Here is a 14741-nt window from a genome sequence, read left to right as displayed (position 1 = left end):
AGTCACCAAATCTCATATTTCTTAGAAATCTCAGTTGTGTATGTACAGTATATGTTTATATGTAGTGTTACACGTATATGCATATGAAAACATATAATCTACACCACTGGAATCGAAGGAAGCTTCTACATTAGTCTAACATCGGTAAACGAGCATCTATTCATACACACGCATTATTGTACTAGTGTATTCGTGTATTGTCTTACAGTGGAATATAGACCGCTCCAATATGGCGGACGCTATGACGTAATGCTCGTCGACTAATGTTTTCCTGTGCGCTTGACAAGCACGTGGCAAATAAGCACTTCCCCTTTCTAACTGTAAGTGCGTTGTAGGTGAAGGTAAGTGTGTTTTACTGATTATATGTGTTTTACACTGGTTAGTGTTTTGAGTGTTTTGTTTAACAAGCCTTTGGGGACTATGTGAAGGGTTTGAGGCTGAATATTAAGAGTCGCAGCTGGAAAACTGATGAGAGAAGCTATTGTTTGTAGCTGTATTAGCTACAGGATGATACCTAGCTGTAGGATTACACAGCTGTAGGGTTACACAGAGCTGTAGGGTTACACAGAGCTGTAGGGTTACACAGAGCTGTAGGGTTACACAGAGCTCTTCACTTGGTGACGGTTTCCAGCAAATTGGTTTGCAAACACTGCATTTCAGCTAGTTTAATTCAGCCGGCTGTGTTCCAAACGCATTAAATGGTGAACTGCTGCGTTCACTTACAGGCAGAGTTTCCCATCAGCTCGTTATAACGCGTCGCAGCTGCGGATCTAAAACACGTGGCGTTACTGAGCGGTAAAATGTAGAGTAACAAACAGATGTAGCTCGAAATCTCAGCAGTTTTCCCCTCACATTCACTGCGAGCTCAGTGGATGTACCAGAAAGACCTTTCTGACCCAGTCATGACCTTTTGTTTACTTTCTCCCCGTCAGCTGAAACAGTTGTGTAAACAATTCAGTAAACAGGTCTTTTCTCTGTATATTGTCAGCTTTGATGCTAACTGTTAGCTGTTTATTCGTCTTAAGATTGTCTGTGCTTAATTATTTTACTAAAACACAGTATTCTGTCACACACATTACAGCCACACTTGTGTTTATTATGAACGGCAGTAAACTTTAGCTGAGCTGCAGGTTATACACAAACAGTTGCTGAAGGAAAACAAGATGTATTATATAATTCTTTACACCCACTGAACTTGTAACATTTTCTAGTCTGGAAGCATGGTGGTGGTAGCACCAAGCTGAGCAAGACCTTTGGCCTCTTGTTGCTTCTCACACTAAAAATGTCTTTATCCATTTAGGTGCATTTCCTTCCATTTTAAAATAATGCATTTTATGTCACTGTGTGGGATGTTTAAAGTTTGGAATTTGTTCCTATGTTCCTAATACATTTAAAAACCTATTGTGCATAGATTCATGATGTAACACATGAACACAAGAATACATCATGAGTTTCAATAAGTAGTAACACTGAAGTGCCTTTTTTATTATTATTTTTTACATTTTTTTATTACTTTTCTTATATTAAGACTCCCCTTCTGGAGACAAACATTGTGGAATTGTACTGAAAATCATATGTCTGAATCACTTCCACAGGAATAGCATAACTCAGGCAGTCAGCAGAGACAGAGGCTAAAACATGTCTGCAGTAAAGATGGAAGATTCAGCCAGTGGCGTGAGTGTGGTGAATAGTGGAGGACCTGTGTACGAGGATAAAGAAGATAACGACAATGCCAGGTGTTGCTGTCTTTAATACATTATCAATACTGACATCTGAAATGGATTTAGTAGAATTACCATTGTGGTATTACTGTAATATGGGAATATGAAGGACTTTTCACAACTATAGTGTAATAGTTATATATAATAGTTAACTCTGGATCACTGTAAAATCCGGATAAAGCAGAATCTTGGGGTTCGTGTTTCACATTATAGATTGCTTGCAAACACAGGTTTAGCCTTCGCATTTGAATATTTGCACAGTCAACAACCATGACTGAATAAATACAGAACATGGCCACTGTAAATTGACGATTCACTTCAGAGAGAATTTGTTTTTTTATATAGTTTGACCAGGCATTCACTGATTCAAGCTTCTGCTAATTTTTCAGTTAGTTCTTTAAATACTCTTGTTATTTCACACTGCTCCATCCAGTTTGTGACATCCACTTTTACTATTAAAGGTTAAACTATTAAAGGTTTCCTCTTTGATGTTCCTCCAATTGATATTTGTGTTTTCTCCAATGTGTTTTCTGCCACCAATTGACATTATTTAAATTTTTTGTCAAACGCTGGAACTGCTGTTCCCACAACAGAGACACACAGGGTTTTTGTGACTGTACAAAGCAGCATTTTATTTGCATCATTTATATGTTTGGCATTGCACTTAAAGATGTTATGGGAGTCTAACTAGTGTCTTTTTGCTCAATTTGAGGTGATTGTTGTAGCACTAGAGTTTTCCTCCCAGTATCTGTGCTGCATTGTTCTGCTCTTTTCTTAGTTTTCATGTTCCACATATGAATATTTAACTAAAAGTTTTCTTCTGTCAAAATCCTTCTCAAGTTCTTCTCAAGTAAAACACCCACGTGCCACTGGACGTGGATGTCGGATAATTGCCACTGGCGAAACCTAGCAGCACAAACACATAAGCATTCTATGTGGTCATTCAGTATATCATGTACACGAACTGGGGCACTGGTAAGGATGCTGTATCATTAGCATTGGGATACTGATGACTCAGTTTCCGGAGACATTCTAATTTCCTCATCAGTCAGTGTAAATACCTGAAAATGTCAATATGTCTCATAAACTTTAATCAAGAGTTTCTGTCTCAGTACTTCAAGAAGGATCGTAGGCTAGTAAATAGATTTAAACTTAAAAGTCATTAGACTCAAACAAACTTTATATAGAAAGAACAATAAACATGAGTACCTTTCAGAGCTATAACGAAGCTACTTAGACTTACAGTGCACGTTGGCTTAGAGGCTACAGAAAACGAGACATGATTTCCAATATGGGAACATAGTGAGAATTCGATGATCCCATGTTTTTGTGGTGCATTGTGGGATTTTTAGGGAGTGAAAATTTTAGTTTACTGGAAGGATATTTCAATTGACTCCCTGCCCAGTGCCCTGACTACTGAACTGTATGGACTACTGAATGGACATTGTCTCAAAGCAGCTTTACAGACCATACAATTTTTATGTAAATATATTTACATTATCCCTGTTTATCTCTCCCGAGCGAGCGTGAGGTGGCACCAGTGGTAAGGAACACTTTTTAGATGGTATAAGTTTCCTTGAATGGAACCAGACACAAAAAGGAATCCATCCTCATTTGGGTGGCAACAAGAGAGTGATTCAGAGAACTCTTTCTCTGATCTGTTTGTATAAATGGACAAATGTTTATTCAGCTAAGCTTATTCTGCATCATTCTAATGAAGCTGCTTCCATTACAGACCTGAAGATCTCTCTGAGCTGCTAGCTGCAGGAACCAAATTAGTTCATGAGCAAGCTGAGAATACGCAATTTGTCAAAGATTTCCTTCGTGGAAAGATACGCAAAGAACTCTTTAAGGTTAGAAGTACTAGAAAAGAAATATCCAGTTGTCTGTATTAAATATTATGTTCTGTTTTTAATAGAACATATTCAGACCAAAGCAAACTTCAAGTGTCTAAATTATCTCTTTACTAACAGCTCGGAGCCGTGGCACTCTACTACACCTATTCAGCCATGGAGGAAGAGATTGAGAAAAACAAGGATCATCCACATTTTGCACCTCTTTACTTCCCCAATGAGCTTCACCGGCAGGAGGCCCTGGCTCAGGATCTCGAGTACTTCTATGGCGAGGACTGGCAGAGTCAGATCAGCTGCTCTCCTGCCACTCAGTGCTACATAGAGCGCATTCATGAAATCGGTCGTGAAGATCCTGTGCTGCTGGTGGCTCATGCATACACGCGCTACATGGGTGACCTCTCAGGGGGTCAGGTGTTGAAGAAAGTGGCCCAGCGTGCCCTCAAGCTGCCCCCTACAGGAGAGGGAGTCTTCTTCTATCAGTTCGACAGCATCCACAGCAACAAAGCATTTAAGCAGCTGTACCGCAGCCGAATGAACGAGCTGGAACTCGATGCCAACACCAAGGACAGGCTTGTTCAGGAGGCTGTGAGGGCTTTCCAGTTCAATATGGAGGTAGGAAGCAGCAAAGAATCACTTTGCCGTCTGAAATGTTACAATTCATGTCTGGTTAGTTTTGGTACCAATCCGTCGGCCAATAACAGAGTCCAATTCTCTGGGCAGTCTTCAGGATCTCTCAGATGGCAGTCGAAGGAGCATTCTGGACTCCTGTAATATGCTTTTAAGTGTGAGATACAGTAAATGTATTATCACCCAGTTTTTAATTTTAGAAATTTAGTTTGAAAGAGTTCCCTGCTCCAGCGGCAGGATCCTGTCTTTTTACCACCGTGGTCCGGTGGTGCTATATTCTGTGTTGCTAGCATGTTAGCATATGTTAAAATCTTGTTCCTACTGACCCTGTATAATTCTGCGTTCATCTTAGGTTTTCAAAGAACTGGAGGAAATGGGGAAGACGATTCAGGAAGACGTTCTGGATGGAGGACCCATCCACGGCCACATGGAAGGAGACATCAGCAAATGTCCATACTACGCCGCCAAAATGGGTAAGCCTGATCCAAATGTTCATCTTCAAAAATATTTTGGAAATTAAGGCCATGAATGATGTCATGACTTGCTGATTTCATGGTGGCCTTCATGTTTGTCTCTCTTTCTTGCTGTAGCTGCCAGTGGAGGATCAGCATATATTTATCAGATGGCTGCAGCAGTCCTCAGAAACCCCACAGGCCAGGTGCTGTTAGCTGCGTGGATCGCCGCTCTTGCTGGATTGGGTGCCTGGTACCTCATATGATTCCTTCATGGCCATGGAATTGTAAAATTGAAAATTTATGCTGGCGGAGTTCCTTCCCCTTACCAAAATCCTAATCAATAGCTAAATACTAAAGCTGATTTTGAAAGAGGAACTTCCACCACCAACCTCACAAGAGGGGTCTAATAGACATGTACAGTACACATTCTTTAAGTTCTTCTTCTACCTGGGAAACAATGAGTCCCACTCACATTTCTGTTACTAATTGAGAAATATGTTCACATGAATCTGTGCTGCAAAGTGAAATGCAAATAGAGCCAGTTGAGCTCACAAGCTTACATACACATTGTAGAATTTGCAAAATGTTAATTCTGGGTAACGTAAATATCTTATGTAATATTTGAAGGGCATAACTGAATGGAAAAAATAAAACATAAAAATATGATTATTCTATTTAAAAGTTTACACCCCCTTGTTCTTGTTGGTGCCTTTATCATCAGTAAGTATCTACACCTTTGTAATAGTTTGAGTACCTCAGTTGTTCTCAGAGTAAAAGAGTAAAAGATCCCAGATATGTAGAAGATACAGGAAAAGGAAAGAATTTTGCTGGACCTGGATGGTATTTCTGAAGAACAGGGGGCTGTTTAACTGCTCAGGATAAACACGGCACTCATGAAGAACTCACAAAAAAAGAGTCCCTGATCATGCAGGAAACAACACAGTGTTAAGAATAAAGCAGATGCGATCTGCTTTATTCAGTTAGTATTGTGCTTTGCAACACATTTATTTGAATTATTAACATTTTGCAGATTCTGGAAGACGTATGTAAATTTAAAACCTTAACTGTATCTATTTTATACTGTATTAATACAATTATAATAGCTGTTTTGTGATGTTGTAATTTCAGTTCAGAATATAAAATTTTGAAGAACATTTATGCACTGGCCCAAATGGCATACTTGTGCTCGTTGCTTCTGCATGCCTGACTGAGCTTTGTGAGGCTTTAGATTGCACTGTACTTTTATTGGAAGGCTTCAGAAGGCGACTCACGAGTGTTCTATGTACATTTCGCTGGTCGACTTACACACTGTAATCCTAACACTTAACCACTCCTAGCTAGCATCGGCTACATAGTCTTGCCTGCTCTGTATATTTGACGTTGGTATCAGTCTGGCAAAGCTTTGCAGGAGAATAAAAGTGAACAGGAGCCCTTTATGCGCCTTGCTGTGTGCATCCACCTTTAATGCTGGACCACACAAATCGTACTGGTCAATATCTTAGTAGTAGGTGTGTTGTTGTTTTTTAGTTATTTTGCAGCATTGGAATATTATCAGTGAATGATTTGATTCAGTCATTTGGTAAATCTGCAGTGAAACACTAGCATACAGAAAAATCACATGTAAAATATATACTGGTGGTTGAGGGGAAAAAACCCCAACAAAACCAGAAAAAGTAATAAGTGTGAAAGCACATTTGCTGCACTCTGACCCACAAGCAAGCAATGATCTCCTACACACAACTCCCTGCAGTTACACACAAGCACAGAGAAAGGATAGGAAGCAATGATGAGAGATGAGAAATGGGTGAGAATTTAAAACTAAAATGTAGAGGTCTAAAGTAGACTTTATGATTTCTAGCTAAACACCAGTCCTGTGTGTGAATGGGATTAAAGACGTTTGATCTATAACCATTACACAAGACTTTACTCAAGGCTCCTACATGGAGCTCTGTATGAGGTCCTTAGGGATTAGTACACCATTTAGGACAGGGCTTGTTCTATTCAGTATTGCTGCTACTACCACCAAATCAGATCTTGATGCAGTAGGCAGGGGTTTTGAGAGATTAATATATACACAAGTGTCATGTTATTACTTTTTGCAACAATCTGGTGCCACACAGTGTTTACACGAATGTGATGTGATTAGATTTTGAGAAGAATTGAAATAAAAGAGCAGTATAGAAAAAAAAAGTACACAAGTATTTGTAAAAGGCTTTTTCTTCCTAACCTGATAACGTAGGAGATACAATCTTCTCCGATGTACCTAATTTATCAGTGGCAGGTGTTAAGTGTTATATAATACACCATATATTACCACTAAAATCTCTTTAAAATGGTTTTACTGATAGGTTGATGGTTTGTGCTATTTTCCTTCAACTAACAATGAGTAAATAAATAAGCTTGCGGTTTGCCTTAACATTTTTCAGCTTGCATTAACATTTGGCATTTACCAACACACAAGCTCAGTGCTAAGCAATGTAAGGAAAAGAAGCTTAAATGTGCTTATTAAGCTCCTACACAACATTTGTGAAAATGTGAATCGATTTAGAGAATAATAAAAATCAGGGTCAGGTTGTAAGTGAGGAGTATAGGAATATTTGCACAAAGCAGTTTGTTGATAGTTTGGGTACTGCAGCTATTTCAGACCACTTGCTTTTAGGTATCTCAATGTTTAAAAAAGGGATCCTGTACACAAACTGTTTATATAGTTTGGGTTCATCTCCTAATAAATATATTAAAGTAAAAATTTGCTTTTGTTTTATTGAGAGTAAAATTGTCACCAAATAGTGAATAAGTGGCTCTTCTTTCCTGGACCCAAAGAACATGTTCCTGTCATTTATGTGCTATCTACTAGAATGGAATAGTATTTAAATTAGTATACCAAATTCACTTCAATAACAGGCTGCATATGCTGAGGATTTTCCCCCAGAAAAGGCTTTGCATAGCAGCTGGTGTTTGAGAAATGAACAGCGAATATTATGTAAAGGTTGATGTGTATTTTAACAGATGCCACCAAGAAGCTGACCAAACTTAAGATAAAACATTGATAGTTTAATACACACAGTTTGTAATACCAAAATGAGAGTGCACATTCAAATGGATTTATTCATTCATTGTTGCTTATTGCACCTTTAAATGGGAACCATTCTATAGTGAAGCAGATTACCAGTACAATTCTCTTAGGATTAGTATCTGTTTTTGTTTAGAGTTCTCTGTCTGTCTGCACAAATGAATTCTTTGTACCTTCCCACTATGTGACAAATATTTTGGACTAATAAACACTTAATCCAACACATTTGACTTGTGGTGTCCAATTTAATTTACTGTGAAATGATCATAAAGGTTTATGAATGCTGTTTAAACAGTGACATCTTAAACATTTAAATAACAGCTTCAGAGCAGCAGTTACTGTAACACACTTCTGTGAAGATGATCAGGCACTCGCCTCATCTGTGCAGAGAGAAATCTCAGAACTTCAGAAAATTACACCTAACCAGAATATAGACTTAAAGCACAGTTAATGGAACATGGGGTAATCTGAAATGACTTAAGAACAGTGCGTACAACCTTTGACAAAACGCTGCAACATAAAATTCATTCATTCTGATGCAAGTCAGAAATGTCTGTGCGTTTGTTGAGCTCCCAGAATGCTTTCCACAGACTAGACCACACTGCACGCAAAGCTAGTGAGATCAGCTTCAGTGTGGATCAGCAGGTCCTATCAGAAATCATCACCTTCCCTAAGGCCTTTATGGAAATGGTGGACACAGATCTGTGTGTCATGTTGGGGCTGTCTGCTTTACAAGTGAGAGATCTCACACTTGCTTCTCTTCTATGTGGCCAGCAGTTGGTCATAACAGCTGCCCTGTGTCCTCATCACCCTCACTGCTGTCTCAGTTTCCTGTAGATCTTTTACCTGAGGAAGTTAACACTAGTATGAATAAGAGCATAATACCAAAAGAATTTTGTTACAGCAGCTATAAACATTCCTTTTTTCTTCTCTTGTAAAGTGAAGACAAAATTATGAGGCTTGTCACACACTGCAACTGAGAAAAGGTAAAAGCACAAACTCCTATCTGCGTGTGTGTGTTCACCTGTAGTGGTTGTAGTGACTCCATTTACTGTTCCCTCGACATCTACTTCATCTTCAGCGTAGCTCATAATGAGGGCACGCTGTCTGTCAGTTAGCACCCTAAACACCAGCAAAATAAAGGATCACCATCAATGAGATTTGACACTCACTATAATGATCACAGTGGTTCATAAACTTTACATTGAATACTCGACGAATAGATTATATAAACAATTAAGTATAAAATTGTCGTACTTGGGGACTTTAATCTTGATGTGGATGTAATGATCACCATAACCATAGCCACTGACACGTGGGATTCCCTTTCCAGAAAGCCTGATCTTCTGCTCGGGCTGTACACCAGCAGGGATCTGTGCAACATTCAGGGTTAGACACCGTTCCAAGAGTACAAATCTCCCAAAAACTTTACTGTATAAAAGAACTAACTCACAGAAAGGTTGACTGTCTCATGGAGTCCCTGTGCTCGTGCTGTGCCTCCCAGGATGGCCTGAGCCACCGAAACCTGAACGTCTGAGTGGATATCTGCTCCATCTCGCCTGAACACAGGACTCTTCTGGACCTGAGGACCAACAAAGCTAGACTTTAACTCAACCTGGCAAATCCTAACAGATACAAATTTGATAAAGAGCTGTGTAATCATGCATGTAGCACACTAACAAAAAAGTAATTATGGAATTTCTCTGTAAACTGAAGGAATAATGTACATCAGGATGTGCTTTCATAAGAAATTAATCAAATCTGGGTAGCACATTTCCATTTAACAGCAGTTGTATTTTATTCCTTAGTTAGTAGGTGTTCATTCTGTTTAAACACTTTGGTGAAATCTCTCTCTCTTTCTCTCTCTCTCTCTCTCTCTCTACACATTTCAGATATTTGCATAATCTTTTTTTAATTATAAAAAAATATGATAGAACACATTGATAATTTAACATTTAGCAGTAACTAACTTTTCCTCATTGTCTGTCAAAAACAACAACATTGTCCTTAAGTGTCAGATTGTTATTTAAATAGAAACAAAAAAAAAATACATCAACTCACCTTGAATGTGATAAAGATCTCTTTATTTCCCACAGGCATCCTGACCGTTTGGCCATCTTCAATACCTGTAAAACCACCAACAATACAACAAGCATCAGACCACATGGTTTAGATCTCACAAATAGGTCAGCCATAATAGCCCTGAAATAAAATGGGTTCATTATTTGCATGAACAAACTATAATAGAAATAATAGAATTTGCACAGTCCAGATGACTGAAATTTCCCATATCACAACCATGCACCAGTAACACTGATATATTTCTGTGCTTAACACACATCCGGCCTCACAAATGCCAATTTGCTCAATTCAGCTGGTTTGGGAATGTGTAAATTATTAAATGGATCTGAAAACACAATATTACATGCACTATTTTCCAGCTTCAATCAAAGCAGTCTTGTTGAATATCATCCGGCATGTGATCAGGCATGTGATTAGGGCTGGAGAGGCATGTTAACAGGAAAAGAATTTCATGTTAGAGTTGCTACATCTTTACATGTGAATGTTCACTTTAGTTGAATGACTCACCGGCAGGAACAGGAACCATGACGGTGCGTCTCTGCTTGCTCTGACCTGTTCCTTTACATGCTATGCAGGGGGACGTGATCACCGAGCCCCGGCCACCGCACCGCCGACAGGTAGAGCGCATCACAAATGGCCCTGTGTTCACAGTCTCCTAAAGGGACACGAAGGCCATGTATAGGTTAGTATCAGGCTGCCTTTCTGTTTTTAGCTCATGTTGTTGAATTTCACAGTATAGATTATTACCATTCCTGTGCCGTTGCAGTGATGACAGTGCTGGATCTTAGAACCTGGCTCATGGCCTTTGCCATCACATCGCTGACAGGTGGCCTCAATGTTCACTGTGATTTCCTTATTCACACCTTTAGCAGCTTGTGCAAATGTCAGCTCCATCACGTACTGACAAAAAAACAGATGGAAGACATTGGGCCCTGTTAGCTGCTTATGAGAAAATACATTGCATTCCATCTCATTACTGCAAAGATTATGCTTTATAACACTTCATCAAATACACTGCCATCTGAAATAATTGGAACAGCAAGACCAAGTCTTTTGTTTTGCTATAAACTGATGTCAAACCCAAATCATCAAACAACAAATATGGGTCTCTATCCATGTCCTGAGCCCAGAGGAACTTAACTACACTTTTGCTTCATTTCTTTGATGGCTCAAATGTATGCTCTAGTCTTATTAGTATTTCAACCATTTGTGAACTGCATTAAATCTCTGTCTCATTTTTCATTTGTATCTATACAAACCAATGTGATTTAATTACAACTAGAGCACAAAAGCTCTTCATAGAGCCTGTCTTAATTTTTCTCTCAGCACCAGATTGACGCACACACTACAGTGGGCACGTTTACAGTGGTGCAAATTGGGGACTGATTGTTTCCGGTGCCTCCTTTAGTGTTGGTCTTGTTTGAAGTCCTGGATACTGGTGCGTTTGTTTTGGTCACATGGAGCATTACAAAATATGCATTTTTATTTATTATCAAATGATCATATAAAAAAAAAAGCGTGACAAAAAACACAATAATTGATGAACTGCCTCCTGCCTCAGTTATTTTGACAGATATAGTGACTTTGAAGAAGAATAACTTTGTAATTCTGCAATAAAATAAAATAATCTCTAATTGGTTTACATTTAGCATTTAGTTTAAGCCTTTTTACCTCTCTCATTTTGAAATTTAAAGGATTATATAAAAAAAAGTTCACCATTTAACCTCCAATACTGTAAATTGTTTTACGTTTATTTCAAATGATCACTTTGTAGTTGTGTAGGAGCACTGGAGAACCGAGAGGTTTTCCGTAATAAATATCAGAAATGTCTCTGAGTGACACTCTTTTATTGTTTCGGAACTATGTAGTGGTCCATGTTTTGCTTTTGTCCAGTTAAATGTGGTTAAGAAATTAACTAAGTTGTTAAGAAAACTTCATGGTGCCACAAATGACAGAAGAAGAAATATTCCAATTTCAGACAAGGAATTTAAGACAGCAGCTGTTTTTCTGTTTCTACACTGCTGAACTCTCATTATTTAAATCATGAGGAACGAAAATCAAGTCTTTTTTTTTAAAAGATGTCTGACCTTTTTAATGTCATGTCCGAATTAAAAAATTATTTAACCTTTTTGTTTATGGATTTTAAAATAAAATATGACTTTTGGCAAGTTTTTGTTTCTCTTTATAATAAGAAACTCACCAAATAGTACACAATTGTACACAGACCTCAGGTTCAGTACCGCGATGTGATTTCTGGTCCACGTGACAGTTTCCATACTACCAATTATTCATGCAAAAGCTGCTCTGTTTTGAACTAAACGGTCTGTGTGAAAGCCCACAAATTTGATCAATAACCTGTGAGCATGAACAGTGCTGCGGTATAATAAGGAAAAATAAGAGTCTCTCATTTTCAATATCATCTCGTCCCTTTGTGATCCACATCAGCTACCTGTTCATCAGCATTTAAACTCACTGACCTCCTGTGGCTGATCAAAGATGCCATTGAAGTCCCCAAAGCCTCGAGCTCCAGCAAATTCCCCAAATATCTTGCGGAAGAGTTCCTCAGGGTCCACTCTGGTGCCGCTGCTCCAGTACTGCTGCTGACCCGCACCAGCTCCAGCTCTGCCTGCCTCAAAGCCAGCTGAGCCATACGCATCGTACTGCTTCCTCTTCATCTCATCACCAAGCACCTAGAAGGAGACCAGACACAGAAGATCAGATGTTTCTCACATCATGATCAAAGCCTGTGACTTTACTGTGATACCTCATAGGCTTCAGCCAGCTGTGCAAATTTCTCTTTGGCCTGTGGATCGTCTTTGTTTGAGTCTGGATGATATCTCTTTGCCATCTGAAAAAAAGAAAACCAATTTGTGTAAATAAAAAAAAATGTGTATCTACTCATTTAATGTCACAATGTAGGATTCAAACTACAAGGCTTTTATAATAAATCTATGGGCCTTTTTACACCTGGCCACTTCATGTGTTTTCTCTGATCCAATAGCTATCTGATTTGTAAAAACGGTACCATTTACATTAGGCCACATAAATGCGTTTTGGCGAATCGGATATCAATCTGATCTTTCTACTCCCGCCCAATATGCAAATATATTTTACCTCATTTCCGGGGTAATTGAAATGGAACACACTTTGGTGTCTGCGTTTGCTATATAAAACAGCATTTACTGTTAGCTGTATTTTCGCTGGCGGCTGCAGTGCATTTTAAGACCCACCTGGGGGAAAGATTGGAGCCAGCACTGGTGGGAAAACATATTTGTTTCTGGCGCGATGTACGACTCGCAAGTCACCTGCGAGTGACGTACTTCCGTTTGGGAGGAGTATAGCTCTTGAACAACCACATGCATTTACACCTGTCCAGTTTAATCTGAAATGCGTCCCAGACCACCTCCTGAAGTGGTTTGAGTGATCGGATTTATATCCGTCTCGAAACCTTTTCGGAGGGGATTTACACCTAGTCTTTTTACGATCGGATAGCTATCGGATCACAGAAAACGCATGAAGTGACCAGGTGTAAAAAGCCCCTATAACAACATTTAAGCAGCTCTTTTAAACCTAAATGCAATCTGAAATCTTACCATACACTTTTTCAACATGCTGTACTGGGAAAAGAACGTCTAAATAAAACACTTATAATGAAATCTAAAAGCAAGGATTAAATAAACAATTATATTGTAAACAAGGCAAGCAAAGTAGATTACAAAATTCTGCTGCCTGGACAGAATGAATCATCGGCTGGAACAAAAGCAATCAAACAAAAAAGTACATTCAATGCAACCAACAGTGGAGACTGAAATGAAGTTCGTTGCAACAAACTTTGATGTTGGCTTTGTGCTGAGTGTTGATGTCACGTGTCCATTGCGTGTTAATATTTTTTTTTGGGGGGGGGGGGGGGGTGTTTACGTGATCCAGATACCCGCAACGCAATTGAGTGTTTTTGATACGTTCCATGTCACATGCTGTGAAAAGTTTTTTGATTTTTCATATTTTGGGGGCGTTGCTACGGCACCACCGGAAGGCCAGTCGGTAACCAATTTAAACTTCCAAAGTTTTGAATGGGATTCTATGTATATATAAAAAAGGCCACTTTGAGACCCGGTACCGGAAGGTCCGGAACTCGTATCGCTTAGAAAAGTAATAGCAATGAACTTCAGACCAGGGTCTACAACATATCCGAATTGGTGCCTGTGGCTCAAAATAATAACCAGTAACAAAACAGAATGTTGGCTTCATGATAAATGCTGAAGATGTTAAAAGTTATGATTAAGTTATGATTAAGATGTTTCATGTGGTGTCTGCTAATCGCTCTCATGCTACAGACGGACTGGACACAGAGTTGAAGGTTTACTTGGTAATAGGCTTTCTTGATTTCTTTCTGCGATGCTGTACGTGGGACACCGAGGATCTGGTAAAAGTCCTGTTTACTTCTGTCGGCGGCATTAACATGGAAACACAGCCTCGGAAGGACATGATGAGGATTTACACCTGCAACCACAAGCCATAAAACACTGTAATTAACTCCATTTAGGTCTTAAAGCACGAATGAAAGGTCAGCTCGCATTACTGGCAGTTTGTATGTCAACAAATCGTAATTTAATTATAATTCTGATAACTGGTCTGCTCCCACACTCAGGCTATTAGCATGTAGCTTAGCCAGGCCTGACTCTCACCTAACAGTCCCGTCAATGTCACCGCTTTTTCCGCTCCGTTTATAACTCTGCTGCCCGCCGACCAAAACACGCCGCCCCCAAATTTCGCCAAAGCTCCATTATGCCTGGAGACAAAAGTGCTACAAGTCCGGACATTACAGGACAGAGTGACTGTCACCCAACGTGCTGCACACCGCGCTGCAGGAGACGCCATCACTACCGAATGCACAGTCTGGGGACAAACTGCGCATGCGCAGTGCGCATGCGCA

General features: G+C 39.3%; 2 protein-coding genes across 3 annotated transcripts; one reads left to right on the top strand and one right to left on the bottom strand.

The window, feature by feature from the left end:
- The first annotated feature begins 205 nt into the window (after positions 1-205).
- hmox2b (heme oxygenase 2b) lies at positions 206-7951 on the top strand. Of its 2 annotated transcripts, none has more exons than XM_027141460.2 (6): positions 206-341; positions 1596-1736; positions 3457-3574; positions 3695-4186; positions 4554-4674; positions 4792-7951. In XM_027141460.2, the coding sequence occupies exons 2-6, from the start codon at positions 1639-1641 to the stop codon at positions 4917-4919; spliced, it is 957 nt and encodes a 318-aa protein (XP_026997261.2). In that variant the 5' UTR covers positions 206-341; positions 1596-1638; the 3' UTR covers positions 4920-7951. The 2 variants fall into 2 exon arrangements, with proteins under 2 accessions (XP_026997261.2, XP_026997262.2); XM_027141461.2 differs by lacking the exon at positions 206-341 and adding an exon at positions 650-940.
- dnaja3a (DnaJ heat shock protein family (Hsp40) member A3a) lies at positions 7687-14741 on the bottom strand. Its single transcript, XM_027141459.2, has 11 exons — positions 14494-14741; positions 14172-14308; positions 12573-12656; positions 12286-12498; positions 10556-10708; positions 10316-10463; positions 9788-9852; positions 9180-9308; positions 8984-9099; positions 8751-8848; positions 7687-8572 (listed from the first exon to the last, which is right to left on the bottom strand). The coding sequence occupies exons 1-11, from the start codon at positions 14684-14686 to the stop codon at positions 8550-8552; spliced, it is 1359 nt and encodes a 452-aa protein (XP_026997260.2). The 5' UTR covers positions 14687-14741; the 3' UTR covers positions 7687-8549.

The sequence above is a fragment of the Tachysurus fulvidraco genome, chromosome 15, assembly GCF_022655615.1.
Source record: "Tachysurus fulvidraco isolate hzauxx_2018 chromosome 15, HZAU_PFXX_2.0, whole genome shotgun sequence".
In the NCBI taxonomy this organism is placed as follows: Eukaryota; Metazoa; Chordata; class Actinopteri; order Siluriformes; family Bagridae; genus Tachysurus; species Tachysurus fulvidraco.
This window is presented reverse-complemented; position numbering and strand designations above follow the sequence as displayed.

What these genes read in the sequence shown, in the direction of transcription:
- hmox2b (XM_027141460.2), top strand. Translation starts at nt 1,639, where the DNA reads ATGTCTGCAGTAAAGATGGAAGATTCAGCCAGTGGCGTGAGTGTGGTG. An exon ending in GAAGATAACGACAATGCCAG is followed by an intron (nt 1,737 to 3,456) that starts GTGTTGCTGTCT and finishes CTTCCATTACAG; the next exon opens with ACCTGAAGATCTCTCTGAGC. An exon ending in TACGCAAAGAACTCTTTAAG is followed by an intron (nt 3,575 to 3,694) that starts GTTAGAAGTACT and finishes CTTTACTAACAG; the next exon opens with CTCGGAGCCGTGGCACTCTA.
- dnaja3a (XM_027141459.2), bottom strand. Translation starts at nt 14,686, where the DNA reads ATGGCGTCTCCTGCAGCGCGGTGTGCAGCACGTTGGGTGACAGTCACT. An exon ending in GACATTGACGGGACTGTTAG is followed by an intron (nt 14,309 to 14,493) that starts GTGAGAGTCAGG and finishes TTGTGGTTGCAG; the next exon opens with GTGTAAATCCTCATCATGTC. An exon ending in AGTCACTACAACCACTACAG is followed by an intron (nt 8,573 to 8,750) that starts GTGAACACACAC and finishes TAACTTCCTCAG; the next exon opens with GTAAAAGATCTACAGGAAAC.